The 19,276-nt window shown below is 22.7% G+C and overlaps 1 protein-coding gene across 1 annotated transcript; it reads left to right on the plus strand.

Moving 5' to 3' along the window:
- The first annotated feature begins 14,684 nt into the window (after positions 1–14,684).
- Positions 14,685–18,510, plus strand: LOC145832462 (uncharacterized). Its single transcript, XM_082939778.1, has 8 exons — positions 14,685–14,780; positions 14,979–15,168; positions 15,607–15,764; positions 16,532–16,922; positions 17,071–17,184; positions 17,285–17,426; positions 17,561–17,800; positions 18,379–18,510. Exons 1-8 carry the CDS (start codon positions 14,742–14,744, stop codon positions 18,449–18,451), a joined length of 1,347 nt encoding a protein of 448 aa, XP_082795904.1. The 5' UTR covers positions 14,685–14,741; the 3' UTR covers positions 18,452–18,510.
- Positions 18,511–19,276: the final 766 nt, after the last annotated feature.

A 19,276-nucleotide genomic window follows, 5' to 3' on the forward strand; every position in this document is an offset into this window, starting at 1 on the left:
AAACTGAAAAATATATTATCTTAAATATGCTTTGTTATAAAAACAGTCAGTTGTTTAGTTGAAAGTTGATAACAAAAATAACCGTACGTTAAACACATTTAATTTGATTAGTCATGGTTTTGTATTTGTTTTTTTTGTGTTCAAAAAAAAATAAAATTTTTAAATTTTAAATCATTAAATGAATAAAACTATGTTTAAGTAAACAAATTAAACAGTTCTTTTTTGAGTTAGAAAAGTTCTTTGAAATATAAAATTGTATCATTTTTTAGTATATGTTTTATTATATACTTTTTAGATTATAGATCACACAACATGTAGTTTATTTATTAAAGTAATGGTTTCTATGTATTACAATTCATCTTAAATAGTATGAGCTTATTTATAGTTTTTTTCTAAAAATATAGTGAACTTTTACTTATTACAATTTTAAAGCAAAAAATTTTTAAAATTTTAGATTTGTATGCTCTTATTCTTAAAAAAATATTTAATCGTAAATCAAATAATTTCAAAAAAATTGATGTCTTATCTGTAGAAACTTAAGCTGAAAGCATTTCAGAACTTTATCTGTTTAGATTTTTGTGTATTTAAAAACTTGACATTTTTTAATTAAAGTTCAGGTTTTGTTGAAAGTATTATACTTCTGAACAAAATAAACTTTTGTTACATAACACTAAAGTATGGTAAATATTAAATAAACAGTAAATATGTTTTTTCACCAGTAGTTTTAGTTAGTTTAATATATATTTTAATAATAATTGTCAGTTAATCCAAACAATATCATCGTTTAATTTTACAGTAAAATTCATATTCTACCTTTTTCAATATAAAGTTTACCATGAATAATTTTTTTATGATTATTAGTTTAAAACTAACATTAAACAACAAAACAAAAAACCATTAAACTTTAAATTTTGAAAAGAATGTGAAAAATAATTAAACTAATCAATAAAATCAGCTTTGTTTATGCAACTACTTTTATAAAATATACTAAAAACTAATCCTTATTTTACAGACTATTTTTAAAACAAACATTTTTATCTTAATAAAAATTAAAAAAATACGTTTAGTTTAAATGTTTAAACAAATTCTTACAAACTCCAGAATTAAAAAAATTAACCTTATCCGTAAAATCGCGAGTAAAATTGATTTAAATTGCATTTAGAATACTTTTCTCTCAGGAAAATTGAGAATTATGACGTTAAATCTGTTTTTCTTCCTGTTCGTGAAATATTTTGGTCACAATCGTAAAATGCAAGAGAATTAACTTAATATATAACTTGGATAATAAAAGTTTTTACTACTTAGTTGTTAAGAACGGATTTACGAGGCTATTATACTATTTTAATTAAAAATGTAGTATTTTCCAATTTGATTTTCACAGTTTTACTTAAGAGAAATTCTTTTATGTTAAAGCAATTTTAAAAGTATAGTCTAGTAATAAAAATGTTTTAAAGAATTAAGTCTTAAAAAGTTAGCACTTTACAAACATGTATATATTTAGTCTTAAGTGTTACACGCTTTGAGTCTTAAGAGTTTAAGCTACTTTAATACAATCACAAATATAAAGCTAGGTATTTTTAATTAAATTTTTTTTTGGTGTTAATGTTAGCAAAATAAGTTAATAGATTATACGATTTCCAGTAATTTCTGTTATAATGATCAAACTCAAAACAAAATAAAACTTCTACTTGTGTACTTTTTAATGAGAAAAAAAGGTAGTTAAACTAAGTGTAATGAATAAATTTCGCAAAAACTTTTATGATTGTATTGAAGTGACATTGAAGTTGACCAACAAGCAAAAAAATAATAACTCGGGCGTCTGTTATATATTTTTTAGACAAACAAAAACTTTAAATAAAAAAAATAATTGTTGAAGGTTTTTAATATTTTTAAGTTTTGTTTTATAGCTTTGAAAATTAATTACTCTTTTTAACTAAAATACTTACAAAATTAATTATAATTTTAAAGGAAAATTTACTAATTAATGTTTCAAAATTTTTCGAAACAACGTGTGAATAAATTTTACATTAAAGGTTAAAGCCTTTTGTTTGTAACTAACACGTCTTTTCAATTAAGTTTAAAAAATATCTTAAACCCGATTTTGAAATAATAACCAGCAATAAAATAATTGACGTAAGAATAATGTAGAAATTTTAGTTTTAAAAGTTAATTTTAATTCATCACAAATGTTACGTCATGTTAAACAGAAGCGGTGTTCCACACAGTTTGATGTCGAATCTAAAAATATAAGAAGATGAAAGGTAAATATTTGACTTTGAAGTGGTAGAATATTTGGGGATGACCTATTTGTAGCGCTGAAAAGTTGCTGCTTTGATCTTTATTTTATGAAGGAATTATTAGATACTGTTTTTTTATTTTCTAGAGTTTATAAGTAAAAGCCACATATTTATTAAAATTTACACTATTTTTAATTTAAAACTTTAGAAAAAAACAAATATTTACACAGACATTGTTAATAACTAACTGTTATAAAACTATTTTGGAACAAAAAATACATAAATATAAATTTTCAAAAAAAAGTGTTTTATGCAACAAAGCAAGTAAATGTTTCGATTTTTTTTACATGTAGTTTAACATGTAGTTTTTATACATAAAGTTTCGAAAATTTACTTACTAAGTATGCTAATTTGTGTTTTAACTAATTTTTTAACATATATGTTACTACCTGCTTACAATACAACATTATTGAGTTACTTAAAAAAAAGTTCTTAATAAGTTTAATAACCCTTGTTTAATAGTAACAGCTGGTACAACCCGATAATTTCATAGACACTCATGATAATTTTCACCACAAAAGTTGCTTCTTGTACGGAATCTACAGCAAATCTCTTGTTTATGACGTAATAATTATGGGAGTTGATAAAATACTGAACTGCATGAATTGTTTGTTTGCACTTTATTCTAAATTCTGCAGTAATTTTATCTCACGTCTGACTTTTCAGTATGATAAAGGTAATAATTAAAATAAGGTCTTACCTTAGATACTTATTTGTTTGCCCAACTTATACATAAAAATAGTAATGAAAAAAAGAAGTTGCTTTAGAAACGAAAGTAAACAAAAAAGGATGTTTTACGACCACAAAAACATATTTCGAGGAGAATATACCAACTCTAATTGCTCTCCAAAAAATAAATTAAATATCAGGTAAATAAATTAAAAGCTGTAAGACAAAGCAGCCGAAAAAGCTGTGAATATTTTAATAAAGTAATCTTATGTAGTCACTTAGTATAAACTAATTAGTGGATGCAATATTTTTATACTCACACAAATTTTTGACAGTAAAGGACCAAGTCATCACATATCACAAGGAGAAAGAAAAATCTGATTTTGATACCGAGATGAAATCCGACGATAATGACGTCATATCATGTCCCAGATGTTCAAGTCTGACGTCAAGAATTACACCATCACGTGACAGATAAGTGACGTTTAATCATTCCAAAAAAGGAATTGAATGCTCTGATTCTGAATCGGATAATAAATATGCTAAATGGATACTGATAGTATTAGGTAAGTTAGAAATTTATTATTAGTTTTATATCGGTTAGAATTAAACAAATTTAATTTTTCGTTATTGTTTCTAAGAAACAATTGAAATTTAGTTTAACGCAACTTAAGTTAAAAATTTTAAATCAGATATTTTTTCTAAAAACAAAATTCTTCTTTTTAAACATAATGTTTTGAGACACTTTTTAAATTTAATAATTAATTTTTATTCACAAAAACTAATACTTTAAATTATTTTGTACATATTTCGACATATGTTTATTTATATCAGTAAAATATATAAATACTTGTTATGTACATATTAAAACATTTTTTTAACACTAAACGTGATAAAGTGATGTAATTGTTTTTCTCGTAATCATAGTATTTAAGTTACAACTTTAAATTCAGCTTGATCTTTGTGTTAAAACATGTTTACTAGAAATAGAATGAACTAAATTTCAATAGTTTTACACGTATTTTTTTTTTTTTTTTTTACTTTTTAGCATCCATTTAATATGTAGTTCTATTTTGTATACAACTAAAACGATATATAAGTTTGATAAATCCTATGTTTTCAAATGTTGCTTATGAATTTTTTCTAAACGTTATATAAAACTAATTATTCTAAAAAACATCTTGTAATAAGGAATTCACAAGCAATCAAAAAAAAAAACAAAGAAAAGAACTGTTTAGTTATGTGCAAACAATTTTTATAGTTATTTACAATATAAAACATAATAAAAAATATTATTAATAATATGCTTTATTTATTTACTTTTTTATTAATTTCTTGAAAATAATAAACTTAACAACCATTTATAGTGTATTTATTTATCTCTTTTATTGTTTTAGCTGCTTCCTTTATATAGCTGCTTCCAAAATAATGTTTAATTTTTCAAAACTTTGATTTTTTTATCATTGGTTTTGTTTAAAATACATAAAGGCTTAAAGATTTTTATTAAAGTATGTTTTAGTTTAGAAAAAAATAATAAAAAAGATTTAGTACTTTTTGAATTCAGTACATAAAAAAATAAGATAACTTTTGTTTTTACTAAATAAATTTATAAAACCAATGTTTTTGCAAAATAGTACAAATTAAATTTATATTGTTGTTGTATACTAAATATCTCTAAATACATTATTGTTGTTTGTATTATTGATAAATATGCAAAAAAAAAAATTATAATAATTTTAATCGTGAGAAATGTAATTTTATGCATACCAAGATTAATCATAGTTAATAACCCTTAATGAACAAATGAAACATTTTAATACTATAACTTTTTTAATTAACCATAAAGTGTTTTAAATTGTTTATGAAAAAATTGCAACATTTTAATATGATTAACTTTAAATTTATGTGGCTTTTCTATCAGACTTAAAAAGTAAAGTTTTAACTATATACTCAAATAACTAAGAGGAATATACTGACTTCGATTATTTTATTTAGTTATCAATAAACAACTTAACAACTCTTTGTTTACATTTTTTTTATAAAGTTATACAAATAAAAGAATAAACCTTCAATTTAATTTAAAAATCAAATTTATTGCATGTTTGATAAGTTTACTAAGAAAATTTTTGACGCAACCAAAGTTTTATTGCAACTTTTTTATTTGTCAAATTGACGTAGTAAGTAATTTTAATAAAGCATCTTATCATCAAAACATGTAGTATTTTGCTTTAAAGTTAATAAAAAAGTTTAAATAGATGACGTTTATATTGTTTTTAGATGAAATATAAAAAATATAAATATTTTTTAGTAATTTAAAAAATTTAGAGTTGAAAAAGAAATTGTTATGAAGAGTTACCGATATACTTAAGGAATTTAAACAGTACTTTGAAAAATATCATATATAATTATTTTTAATTTACGCTTATGATATTCAAACAGATAAAAAAATTGTTGAATTTTGTTTTTACATAATATTTATCTATGGGTACATAAAAAAAAAATCGTACCTAAGAATCAAATTCGTATCTAAAACATAAAACTTGTAGTTCAAAAGATAAAGTTTTTATAACTAATTAAATTTGAATTGTCAACAATAAGCAGTAGAAAAAACAAGCCGTTTTATTTAAAGTAAAAACATTAATCATTGTTTTTGACCTTTACTATTTAGTTGTTTACTGAAAGAATTATGTATTAATTCTTTTATATATACAAAAATGTTTATGAAACGATAAAAAAATCGCTCACAAAATTTGGTTTAAAGACGTTATCTATACAATAAAAGTTTCCTTAATTTAATTACGCTTTTAAAATATTTTCATTTCATATTTTAGTTTAAATGATTTTAATTTTACCTTATCTTTACTGTTTAACTCATCTAACTTAATAAACTGCAGTTACAACCAAACAGTTAGTTTTGTTACTGACAAATGTGAACAGTTTTATTTGTGGTACATTGTAGTATACTACAATTAACAAGAACTGTGTAAATTAAGTTGTAAAAATTAGAAATTACTAAGTTTCTAAATCAATGATATTAAGACTATTTATAGTAGACATTTTGGTAAAACATATAAGAAATCATATCGGTTAGATTTTATAAATTGGCGTATCAATTAATTTTTATCAAAACACTGAGCTTTAGTATTTATAAATATAACTTAAATTTTATAAATCTTAATATTAAGATATCAAGACATAAGTTTATATTAGTCATGATTAAATGCAAATTTTAAGTTAATATTATCTTCTAAATTATTTTTATAGTTAAAAATCATTTCATTTTATGTAATAACAGTATGTAATTTACACGTTTTACAAATTATTTTTCATAATAGTATAAATATTTAAGTGAAGCTGGAAATAACAGTAGAAAAAATTAATTATCTTAAAAGTAATTGCTAAAATTTTAAAATACATACAGTAATGCAACATAACTAAATGTAAAACACTTAGTGTAAATAATGGTAAAAACACTTTTAAAAGTATAAATTATTTTCATTAACGACTTTTTTAACAGTAATTTTAAAACAGCTGTAAATGCAATCTTTAAATTCTAATCAAACAAAAGTAACTTGTAGTTTTGTAAACTTTTCGAAACAATACAATATAACTCAATGTCAATCAAATACATATATTCAATGTTAATAAATTTTTTACATCAACTCTAATTTAGTAATGTCATTTAAACATGTATTTCATACTTTTCAGGTGTCAATAAATATCTTTTTTGTGTGTTACGATATACATTGTAATGTTTTTTTTTCTATTAAGCACTGTATGTTTTGGCTTGTCACGCATTTATATCTAATTTTATAAGAACGTTTACTAGTATTTAAATAGAAATATATTCAATACTTTATTTATCATTATAATTAATTTTGTTTTACAATAGGCTTGGTTATATCCATAAAATAATTAAATATACTACATAGACCATTATAACATTGACAGGTAATAAAATGACATGTATAGTAAACTGTTTGGTAATAAAAAGTTTATTTGAGTACTTTAGAAAAAACACTACAAACCTCTCAATAGCTAAACTCAAACATTTTGAAATAATTATTCAATTTAATAACAAAAAAATCTACTGAACCAACATCATATCTTTTTAAAACCACAAAAATATTTAATGTAGCTATAATATATCATTTATGGAGACCGGTATAGTAAAATTGGTTTAACAGATTATGCACATAAAAGTTCGAGAAATACTTAAAGTAGTTAATTAACAAGCTTATTATTATCAATTAGTGAAATCAATTTTTATTTAGACTCAACTATACACTTGTTTAATAATTCATGTTGAGTTATACTGCTATTGAATCAGTTAAACTTTTGTTTTGATCTAAATGGTAAATTAAAGTACAAAGTAAATCTTGCAATTTAGTTATGACGTTTTAAAGTATTTTATGATTGAGATAGTCTAAATTGTTTACGAAAAGTGTTTATAAACACTTTAACTTTATACGATTTAGACGAACTAAAGCCTTTGATATCAAAAACGCTTAAAATAAGTTTAGTAAAAAAGAAACAATAGTTTAGACTTATTTTTAATTATACAGATGTATTTTAACTTTCATTAAAAATATTAGAAGTAAAGTTTGTAAAAATTTATCTCTACCTTACAAAAGTGTATGATATATTTTGTCGTTAATAAATTTAAACTTTTTCTACGAAAATTTACTCAAGGAGTATTTATAGCGTTTAAGTTAATAAAATTATTCACTTTTAAATTGAATATATTAACTATATTATGTTTACTATTTAAATTTAAATAGTTAGATGGAAAATTTTTAACTTAAAATTATTAGTTGATATGTTTCTTTTATACTTAGATATCTCTTTATATATAAACAAAAAGTTTTGAAGTACAGCTGTTTATGAAATTATTTTAAGTTAAACTCAGATCAAAAAGTTTTATGCCATCGTCAAACAGATAATGAGCTTTAATCAAGTTAAAGTTGAGAAAATCAAGTTAATTAACGTCAAAGTTGATGAACAACACTACAAATATGTAATCACATAAAAATATTTAATTTTTTTATTTTATTTTCTTTCTTAATGTTTTAGTTTTTTTTTCAGCTTTAAAAATGAAAACATTAAACTATTTTAAAATTTTCAAATTTTCAAATGATATTTTTAATAAAAAAATTCTAAGTATAAGAAGGAGCTATTGAAAATAAAAGTTTACTTTAGAAACGGTTTAAGGTTTTTTTTTTTATAAAAAAATCTTAAAATGATCTTTTAACTTAAACAATTTAATAGATAAGTAGAGGATAACAATTAAGAAAAATTAAACTATTTTTAATAAAATAAAAATTATTCGGTGTAAAAAAATGGGTTTGTTCGGTTATATTTAGTAACAAATCTAATTTTTAAACCGGTAAATTTCTAAATAAAGATTTACTTTTACATCTGTTTAAAAAGTTTAATCAATTAACTGTTGAAATTGTAATAACATCCGGTTAATATAATCGAATTAAATGTGTGACATTATAATTGATATATTAACTCGATATATTATTTAGCTAAAATTCGTTAGCCCTGTTAGCTTAAAATATGAAGTTATAGTTTATGTTACGTTAAGGTTTTTAAATTTTGCTATAAAACACTACTTTTATACTAAAAAAATTGTTTACATTTTAAACTTTAAAATTTAATTTGTATCATTGTTCAAAAAATACTTAAGTAAAAGTAACATTATATCAGCAAATTTGTATTTTCATAATGCTGAAATCAATGATATTGAAACAATTACTAAAACAACAACAAAAAAAGTTCTGTTTAAGTTAGATAAAGTAATAGTTAAACTTTCTTACAAAAGTAATTTTTATTAACTTTTGTTTGCTTTATTTCATTTAGATTTTTTTGTTTTTATTTTGAATATAATGCTGTGAATTTTATTCAAAAACATTTAATGTAATCGGCAGTAAAAAATAATAATTTTGTTGATAGAATAAAAGTATTTTAGTTTTTTTACATTTATTTTGTTTTTTTGTTCTCAAATAACTTAATTTTTTCTAAAATGTAATAACAGTTTACATAAAACAAATTTAAACTTCATTTTAAGCTTCTAGTTGTCTTAAATAAATGTTGAATTAAGTATTTTTTATTATTATGATTACTAATGTTTGAAAAAATATTTTATATTAAGTATTAAAAAAACTTTCAGATATAAAGTTTGATAATTAACTCTTTCTTTTATTTAAAATAAAGCGCAGAACTTCTTTAAAAGATTAAAATAAATAATATCACAATTTCTGGTTATTCAAAAGAGTGAGGTAAATAAAAAACTGATTACTTTATGAATTTACTTTAAGAAATAGTTGTTTTAAGTTATTAAAATACAAATAAAGTTTATATTTTTAAAACTAAAAAAAAAACTTTAATAAAAGCAAAAAACTAAAAGATAAGTTTTAAGATAACATTTAAACTATATTAAACTATAAAACTTGAGTGAACTTGAGTGTTAGTAGTTTAAGTTAGTAATTGGCAACAGCAACTTGTATCATATGATGAAATCTTATTTATGGTTTTTATTGTGTAAGAAAATAAGGACACTATTTATAGTTTTAACATCATCGTTTGATTATTTTTAACCTTTATTGTGTGAAAATAAACAAACACACAAGTGCATATGTTTTGTTGCTAAACTTAGAACTATGAAATAAAGAAAGTAATTTTTTACAGCACTGTTCTGTTATGTAAATTTTCACAAAGACATCACGTACTGTTATTCTTGATACGCATAATTGAACTTAAAAAAGACAGCAGGTCAAATCATTATTATAATGTTTACCCTTTTTTATATATTTTTGTGCTGAGTTCTGAACCTAAATACAATTTAATAAGTTTCATCTCAATTATTATGTTCTAAGACTAGATAAAATTTGATTCTTAAAATGTATGAATTTGTAAACTGACTTCATAAATGTTTTAATTTTCCAGTTTTGCATTAGTAAATTCTTTTCATAAAAGGACTTTTTATACACCTAAAAAAGTATAATAAATGTTTAGGCTTTTTATATAATAAGACAATGTTATGCACTTCATAATAAGCTTTAATTCAATGTTCTTTAACGACAGAAAAACTGTAGAAGTTTTATAATTTGACTACGTCAGATAAAATCATCTCTGTTTTTAAAATCCTTAAAAATGATTAAAAATTTAAGCAAAAGATTATACTAGTTTTTAAACTACAACAAAACTGATAGAAGAGTTTTTTTTAACAAAAAAAGAAAAGAGCAACTGCCTTGTTAAACAAAGTTTTTAAATGACGATATTACGATTTAATCAGCTTAGGTGTTGGGATTGTTAGAACTGTTTATGAAAATTATTTTTAGTTTTTTTTTTTATTTTTAAGTTAAGATTTATTATAAGATCTAGCATGAAATTGCATTTTTTTTATTCTTTTAAAGATTGCTAACAATTTAATCAAATAATTTGCCCCCTACAAGTTATTTTTTACTTTAATTGTTTAAATAGCATCAGCTTAACTCTCTAGTGCTTTTATAAATATAGTTTTGCGTAATTTTTAGTGTACTTTTAGAAGAATCAAAACAATTTTAGAAAAAAAAAACAAACACTTACACTTATGTTCTATTTCAACATTAATTACTATTTTTTCAATGATTTGTTTTTAAATAAAGCTTTAAGTTTTTTATTAAAAATATAGTTGTACATTAATTTTTAATTTTCATAGTTATACCAATTAGTTATTTAGGTTCATAAAAAGTGATAAAGCTTAGTTTGAAAATTAATGTACGAATAAAGCTGTTTTTAGTTGATCGTTTAGTTTTTCTTTTGTACATGCACTTTATAAATAGTCAAAAACAAGTATTGAAATGGTTTTTGGTAACATAGTAAGTTTGATTTTTTACTGATGTGAAACATTAAGTATACGTGTTTAAATTTTTAACTACAGGTAAAAAACAGTTTTTATTTAAAACACTGTTATTATAATAAAATATAATGTGTTTATAAGTTTTATTATAATTTTTGTACATAATGAGTTTGTAAAAATAATAATTGACTTCTAAAAATAATTTTAAGTATGTTGCTTAGTATTAATTAACCCAGTTAGGTTAAATTTTTATTTTCGTACAAAAAATTAATTTTTCTTTTATAAATCACCAAAATTTCTTTTTGGTAATAAAACTTAATTAATCTCAGAATAGCCGTTAAAAAACATTTTCAAAATAATTGAGCATTAAGAGTTTATAAGAAAATACTTTAAAAATAGACTTAAATAAATCTCTAATGGTAGTTCATTTGAGTTAGGCTACTACTAACAATATGCTAAATTGAGGAAATTAGGTACTTAAATGCAATGATCCACATATTTCACCATTGTTAGTTTCGGTTTATAGTCTAGTACAGTTATTTAAAGTACTTGTTATTTAAATGTTTAAAAAGTTAGAAATAGTAAAAAAAATATTGAGTTATGAAATAACTAAAAAAAAAATGAAAACAGCAGTTTACTTGTTCTTTTATGGTTATGAACAGTTTTAAAGTAAGTTAAAGTAAATCTGTTTTTTTAAAGTTGGTTTAAAAACCTGCTGTATAGGTATCCTTATTTAGTTTGTGGAATAACAAGTTTAAGCATCTTAACTTTAAAGTTTAATGTTTAAAACTCATATTGTTAATATGTTTAACAATGGTTATACTGAATTTAATAAACTTAAATAACTTGCTTCATTTTGCTTTAAACACCAAGACAGTGTATATGTTTTTGTCGTCTGTGTTTTTACGACAAGTGAAAAAAACCACAACACAAAATTACTACGTTTTAAAAGCACCCAAATTTATCAAAAACCCGTAACAAATTTACCGCATGCAGTTATTGTGGTTTAAATTGAAATTTAATATATCTTTTACGTGTTTTTAAATTTGTCTTACTTGAAACGTATGAACTGCTAAATGTATAATTTTGAACTACTAATAATAAAAAACTTTTCTTTAAATTACTGTGTGATATATGCATGATTAAAAACTTTTTTTAACTTAAAATAAGTAATTACCATATTTTAGTCATATTATTCTGATCAACTATGCTTTCAAGTTTAACTGTTTTTAAAGGGTGTTTTTAAGTTTAAACAAAACCAAAAAAAAAAAAATAACTTAAGTAATAATTAGGGAAGGTGGCTTTTTGAGTTCTAATGTTATATAAGATATTAAAAATGCGCTAAATAGTAGTAAAACATTGTAAACAGTCATTTATAAAGTTATTTAACCTTTTTTATTTAAACTTTTTTTTTAGATCGAAACTTATTTTATAAGTTATAAAACTTTTATACAGACTTTACCTATCATAACTTTGTTTCCTTTTTAATCTTAAAGTAGTTTGATGTATATTAAATACCTTGTATTTAAAGAAAATACTAATGTGATATGTTATTAATACTAGTAACTAAAAGTATCTGAAAATTATTTAAAATCATTTAATTTTTAAATAAAGTCTTACTTGAACTAATTTAAAATTTGCACAAAACTACCTCGACAACATTTTCTCAATCGTAAAACTGAGAGAATAGTCAAAAAATGCACAAAAAAATTGTAGAGTATGTTATCTGTAAAAATTAAATTTGCGAGCATTTTAGAATTTTATCAGTTTCCTAATTTGTTAGTTTAGAGTGGTTGACAGTTTTAATGAAATCTAAAATTTTTAATTTTTATTTTTTATAAAAATAAATTTTTCTTACATAATATTGTGAAGTAAGTGTAAATATTTATTTAATAGTAAAAATCTTTTGTTGTACTAGAGTTTTAGTCCGCTCTTTAGGTTAAGTAATTACTTTAAGTACATTTAAAAGCTAGTTTTAATTTTACTTCTGTTATTAAGATTAAATTTAAATTAATTTCATACTATAGTATTTTTCTCTGTCTTTTAATATTAAGTATAATAATGGTAAATAAAACTTAACTTACCTTTATTTAGCTTTAGTTTATTTTTAAATTGAATTTTGAAGAACGATGAACTATAAATCAGTAAACTAACAAAGTTTATTATGTTGATTAATTTATTATAAATGTATATCAAAAAAGAAATCAAGTTTGCTTAGAGTTTTTTTTAACTTTCTTTCTTACGTTAGCTTTCATTTAGTATAAATCTTTAACAAATTAGATTCTTGAATTTAAAAAATTTAAAAAATTCGTATCATAACAATAAAATTAAACTAAACTGCATTTCATAAACAAATTTCTCCGTAAAATAATTCATTATGACGTTAAATCTCTTATTTCTTCCTAATCGTAAAATATCGCGGTCACAATCGTAAATTTAAAGAGAATTAACCAAAACTGAACTTTTGATTTTATCAGTTTTTACTACTTATTTGTTTAATACGGCTTTATAAGGAGGCTATTTAAACAAAATGTTTTGTTTAGTTGTAGTATTTTTCATTTTACCGTACTACATAATAGAAAAACGTTTATGTTTTAGCAAATCTGAAAAATTTAGTCTGGCGATCAATTTAAGTCAGGGCTTCAGAGTTTAAAACTTGAACTTAATGTGGTTATTTAGTGGTAAGTGTTGCATAATGTTTACGGGTCTTAGGTTCTACATAATTTGAGTACCTTAAAATAAATCACTTTGTATTTTTTTTAAATTTTTATCTACTTTCTTCTAGTATAGATTTAAGCAAAATAAGGTACAATCTTTTCAGAAAAAATGATTAATTAGTCTTATAGAAACTTATTACACAAAAAAAATTCAAAATAAGAAAAAAAAATCTTGTAGAAGTAAGAGAGAGAACATAAAGAAAAAAAGGATGTTAAACGAAGTGTAACGAATAAAATGTCGCCAAAACCTTAGGAGACTTTATTAAAGCGAAAGTAATCTTGTTTAAGTAGCTGAAAATAAAACTAACTCGATTTTATATTTGTTCTGCTCAAAACATTGTATTTGGTTGAAATTTTTATACTGTTTTAGATTTAGTTTTATTTTAAAAGTTTTGTTATAAAGGTTCGAAAATTAGTTATTAAATTTAAAGAGGTCGCCTAAAAATTTATTTTGTTTCTAACTTACCTATCTCTGATAAGAATAAAATCTTGTTAAAACAATAACAGAATAGATATAAATTTTCGGTACCTTTAATTTGAGATTTTTAAAATTTTAGTTTAACACTTAACGTCTTCTATTAACTGATTTAGACTACTTTTAACCAAATAATTTATTATAAAGTTTTTCAGTTTAACTTAATAAAAAAATTTAACAAAAATTTTATTCAACTTAAACATAAAATTAACACCAACTAACAAATTGTTTTAGTGAAAATTAAAAAAAAAACTTAATGTGTATTACAAACAATCTCCAAAAAACAATGCAATTAAGATAGCCTCTCTTTAAAATAATGACCAGCTACAAACCGTTTAGTAAATCTTTTTGTAGTAATTTAAGTTTTAAAAGTTCATTTCGATGCATCACAAAGGTTTTGTTACGTCATAATTAACAGAAGCGGTATTTGAAATACAATTTCATGTCGTATCTAAAGCAATGAAAAGTTAAAAGGCAAATATTTGACTTTGAAATGGTAAAAAAAGTATAGTATGACCTATTTGTATTGTTGAAACATTACTACAAAATTCCTTTTCATAAAAAAATACTTTAGATAACTTCTCTTTTAAGTTAAAATATTTAAAATAAAAGTATGCAGCATTTTCAAGCATTTAATTTTATTAATTATACATTTTAAAGCTTAACAAATATTTACATAGATAGTATTAAATATCAGTTAGTATAAATACTTTGTAAACTCAAAGAATAAAAGAATCATGAAATTGCTGGAAAAAGAATGCGTGTTATGCAACGAAGTAAGTTGTAATTTAGAAAATACTTATCTAATTAGTTTATGTTTGATTATTTTAGTATAAAAAATTCCTGAATTTTTTTGTTACTAATTCTTTAATCCATATATAAAAACCTGTTTTTGTCATAAAGTTTTATTTACTGTAAATAAAAAACGAGAGTTTTATAAAAATTTTATTGATACTTTAATAAACAATTAACAGCTGATCCAACCTGATGATGCAGTTGAAACTCACGATAATTTCTACCACAAAAGTTGCTTCTTATGCGGAATCTGCAGCAAGTCTCTAGTTTATGACGTAATAATTATGGGAGTTGATAAAATACCGAATTGTGTGAATTGTTATGAATCACTCCATGCTAAATTCTGCAGTAAATGTGACAAAAAGATAGGTAATAAAATTTAACAAAAATCATAAACATAAAAATTTTTGTATTGTTGGTTGTTTTTTATTTTATGTCTTGAAAAAGTTCTTTAAGTCAAACAGCTTTATTAACTTATATAAAACAATAAACAATTTTATTTTTAGTTGTTTTTAACAAGGTATTAAGTATATTATAACAGTTAAGTTTTATTGGTATTATAGAATATACAACAGTATTTTCCCAAACTGTGTTAGAAAATTTAAAGTTTAAAAGAAACTAGCTTTTAATAATAAGATGTTTAAATTTAAAGTATTTATCATACAGCACTTACATGTTTATGTTAAACTCAAATCTATTCATAATTTTTTAATATACATAATGTATTTATTATAATATAGTCTTAAGCTTTAAGTCATCTGTGAAAGTAAGGAAGTAAATTAGTTAAAACTTCCTACCAATTTTCAGGTTTAGAAGAAGCAAAACTGTGTTTCAAGGATGAGTACTGGCATCATGATTGTTTCAGTTGTTATAATTGTGACGTCACTTTAGTAAATAAAACCATGGTGCCTCATCTCCCCTTAGTGTTCTGCAATATCAACTGCAAAAATATTTATCTTTTATCGGTGAGTTTAACAAAAGCGTGTTTAATTACTAAAACAAAATTAAAACCTGAGAGTAGTTATGATTGTTTGCACGTTTTTAGGAACGTATCACAACACCAAACGAAGAATTTGTTCTTATATTTCACAAGTGCTTTATTGGGTAACTGTATTTTAACAATTTAGTACAATTTATCATCGTCAATTGTAAATGAGTCATTTTAAGACTCTTCAATCTCTAACTTGCTTATACAATGCATGACACATTTTATTGTCAAAATTGTATCCAATACAGCTTTGTTTTCTTTTTGTCTTACGTAAATGATTAGTCAGTTTTTATGGTTGTCAACTCTCTGTATTCAGTGAAAAATGTATCAGTTTTTGGCTGGTTTATTAGTTTAACTGAATCATTCGTCTGTAAATGGAGGGAATTTTTCACAATGATTTTTTTTAACTTTAAGTTTATGCACCTTGAAATAATGTTATAGACAAATTTTACAACTGAAAATAATTTTAGTCAATAAGCATCTGTAATCATTGTGAACATAGAACTTTTGGTTGTGTTAAAAATATTTTATTTAATTTTGTCGCGTTTTTTGTTTATTTTTCTTGCTTACTATAAGAATTCTATTCATCCTTTATTATATATTTATGATAATTATTATTTGAGCGCATTGAATGAGTTTATATATATGTAAAGCTGTTTAAATTATAGTTTTTATATAATTAGATAAATATATATATATATATTATCGGTACTTTCAGTCGGTAATAAAACTGTTTTATTTTAGCAAGCAAACGCAAAGGAAGATGAAGAAGATGATTACGTCAATATTTTTAATGACCTCAAACAAACCAAAACTAGCAACAACGCAAAGTTCAGTTCAGCAGATATGAAAAACAAACTTTTAGCAGTTTCCGAAATCAACAGCACGTACAGTAGTGGTTATAACACCCTGGATACTCTGATTAAATGCTCAGAAGTTTTGAGGAAAGAACAGCGAAAGAAGCCAGTTCCCGCCCCTAGAAGGAAAACACAGGACGACGTGAAAAAACAAATTCTGATTCCTAAAAAGCTGCAGGATATTTACAAAGAAGCTCAGACAAATCAATCTTCTTTAAACGCTGATATAAACAACACTTTGTCCGATCATTTTCAAAAAGCTTTAGATCAACTAGAAGGTAAGTATAAAAAGATTTCTACTTTTTTTAGCTATAAGAACTACGTATATTTAAAGGTATTACCTTGTTACAACAAAAGTTTATAACTTTAAAATGTTTGGTACATTGTTTTAATCAGTCATAGTATTAAAAATGTATATTTTAACAGAACAATGTTATTCTAATGATTCGATAAGACAAATAAAACTGAGGGGTATTTTAAAGAAACAAGAACCTAATACCCGTGAAATCACTCAGCAAGTAAACAGTCTTTATAATACTGGTAAGGCTTATGGATATTATGCTGTGTAAAAATATTTTTTATTTTTATTCCTTTGAATTTTTAACTAGTTTTAAGTTAATGCTTTTTTCTTACCTAACAGACAAAAGTCGAGAGGAGAATAAAAAAGCTGCTCTAGAAACAAAAGAAAACGAAAAAAGGATGTTGAACGACCATCAAATCATATTTAGAGAGGAAAATATCAGATCTAGCTTTATTACCAACAATAAGTTAAGCACTAGTAGGTAAGCAAAATATAAAAATTAAAACAAACTAAGAAAAATAACTCTAAACATTTTGTTAAGTAGTCTTTTGTAGTCTTTCAGTCAAAAATATTAAACATTAGCTAAATTTGTTAAGTCAAACAACTTTTCGACAGTAAAAGAAGCCATATTTTCATAAAGAGGAACGAACCAAAGAAACAAGAATCCGGTTTCGACACCGATACGGATTCTGACGAAGATGACGTCATACCGAGTTACAAAAGTTCAAGTGTGACGTCACGAACTACGTCGTCACGTGACAGAAAAGTTACGTTTCATTATTCGACAAAAGAAATTGAAAGTTCTGATTCTGAGTCGGATGATGAATATGATAAATGGGATATTGAAAGTATTAGGTAAATAAATATCATTAATGTAAATTGCACATTGCTTTTTTTTTTTGTTAAAAACATCCAAGATTTTGATAAACTGTAATATTTCAAATATATACTTTCAAACATTTTTTTATATTAAAACAAAAATCTTGAATTAAAGATTGTATTAAGTAAAACTTTAATTTCACGCATATCAAAACAAAAGTTAAAGATGGATTTGTTTGCACTAAGACATATGCTTATGATATATAAGTACTTGTTTTGTATATATCAAAACATATTTTTAAACCTAAACGTGACAAAATGATGAGAAAATTTTCCGAAAAGTTATATATAGTATTTAGTTTAAACAAGTTTCAACACAACTTGCTCTTTGTTTGAAAACGTGAGTAATGCAAGTAGAAAACTTAAAACTAATAGTTTTACACGTGTTTTTTTGATGTTTAAACGTTTTAGCAACTATTTATTATGTAATTTTATTTTGTACACAACTATAAGGACATATAAGTTTGACAGTTTAAAACTTTTTACACGTTTTAAAATAATCATTTATGAGTTATTTTCATTTATACTTTTACTTATACTTTGTTTTTTAACAGGCAACACCTTAGAAAAAAGAATTTACAAGCAAACCAACGGAACAACAAAGACAAGAATTGTATTGTAATGTAACAATCATTTTAAAGTTAATATGTTTTCATTTTGCTTTTTAGTTGTGATTTTGTATGTGTGTTTTTGTTCACAACTTATTTATAATAAAACTTAAAAACTCAATTATGGCTTGTTTTGTTCGTCTCATTCGAACTTTGAAGTAACAATGTAATTACTTGGGTTTAATTATAACTTAAAGAACTAAACTTATTTTTCTGCACAAACAAAACTTTAAAGGCAAGTCTTTTAAGTTTGATGTTTTTTGTTTGTATTAGGTTGGTATTTTGATTTATATTTGCTTAAGAGGTAAGTTCAAGTGCTTATAAAACCTCTCTTTAGTCTTGTGAACTAATAACACAATTTTTTAAGTTTCAAGAGGCAATTAGTTCATATTAGAATTATATATGTAGTGTGTTTTCAGTTTAATTTAAAAATATAAAACAGTTTTTATTGTTTTTTTGAAGAGAATAAAAAAGTCATCCATAATCAAAAGTTTTCGCTTAAAAATAATTTTTAAGATTATTTATGTAGTACAAAAAAGAAAAAGGTGTTTTTAAATAATTTATTTATAATGTTAGGATAGTAAGATACAAGTTAATCAAATAATAAGTTCTTGCTAACTTATTATAAAGTATTTGATTAGAAAAGTATGTTATTTAAAAACTTTTAATAACTTAAGATAAAAAAATTAAACTATAAAAGTTATTAAACAGTTACTTTTATCAAAGTCTTTTGTAGTATATGAAGAAAATATTGACAAAAAGTGCTTAGCGTGTTTGCAAAAGTAGAAAATGTTCAATATTTACACTAATAAACTAACATAAATACATTTTGTTTCTTGTTTTT

The sequence above is a fragment of the Thalia democratica genome, chromosome 3, assembly GCF_965202585.1.
Source record: "Thalia democratica chromosome 3, ktThaDemo2.hap1.1, whole genome shotgun sequence".
NCBI lineage: Eukaryota > Metazoa > Chordata > Thaliacea > Salpida > Salpidae > Thalia > Thalia democratica.

Excerpts from the sequence above, each read along its gene's own strand:
- LOC145832462 (XM_082939778.1), top strand. The coding sequence starts at position 14,742 with ATGAAATTGCTGGAAAAAGAATGCGTGTTATGCAACGAA. Across the intron at positions 14,781-14,978 it reads AATGCGTGTTATGCAACGAA|CTGATCCAACCTGATGATGC; the intron begins GTAAGTTGTAAT and ends AACAATTAACAG. Across the intron at positions 17,427-17,560 it reads AATAAGTTAAGCACTAGTAG|TAAAAGAAGCCATATTTTCA; the intron begins GTAAGCAAAATA and ends ACTTTTCGACAG.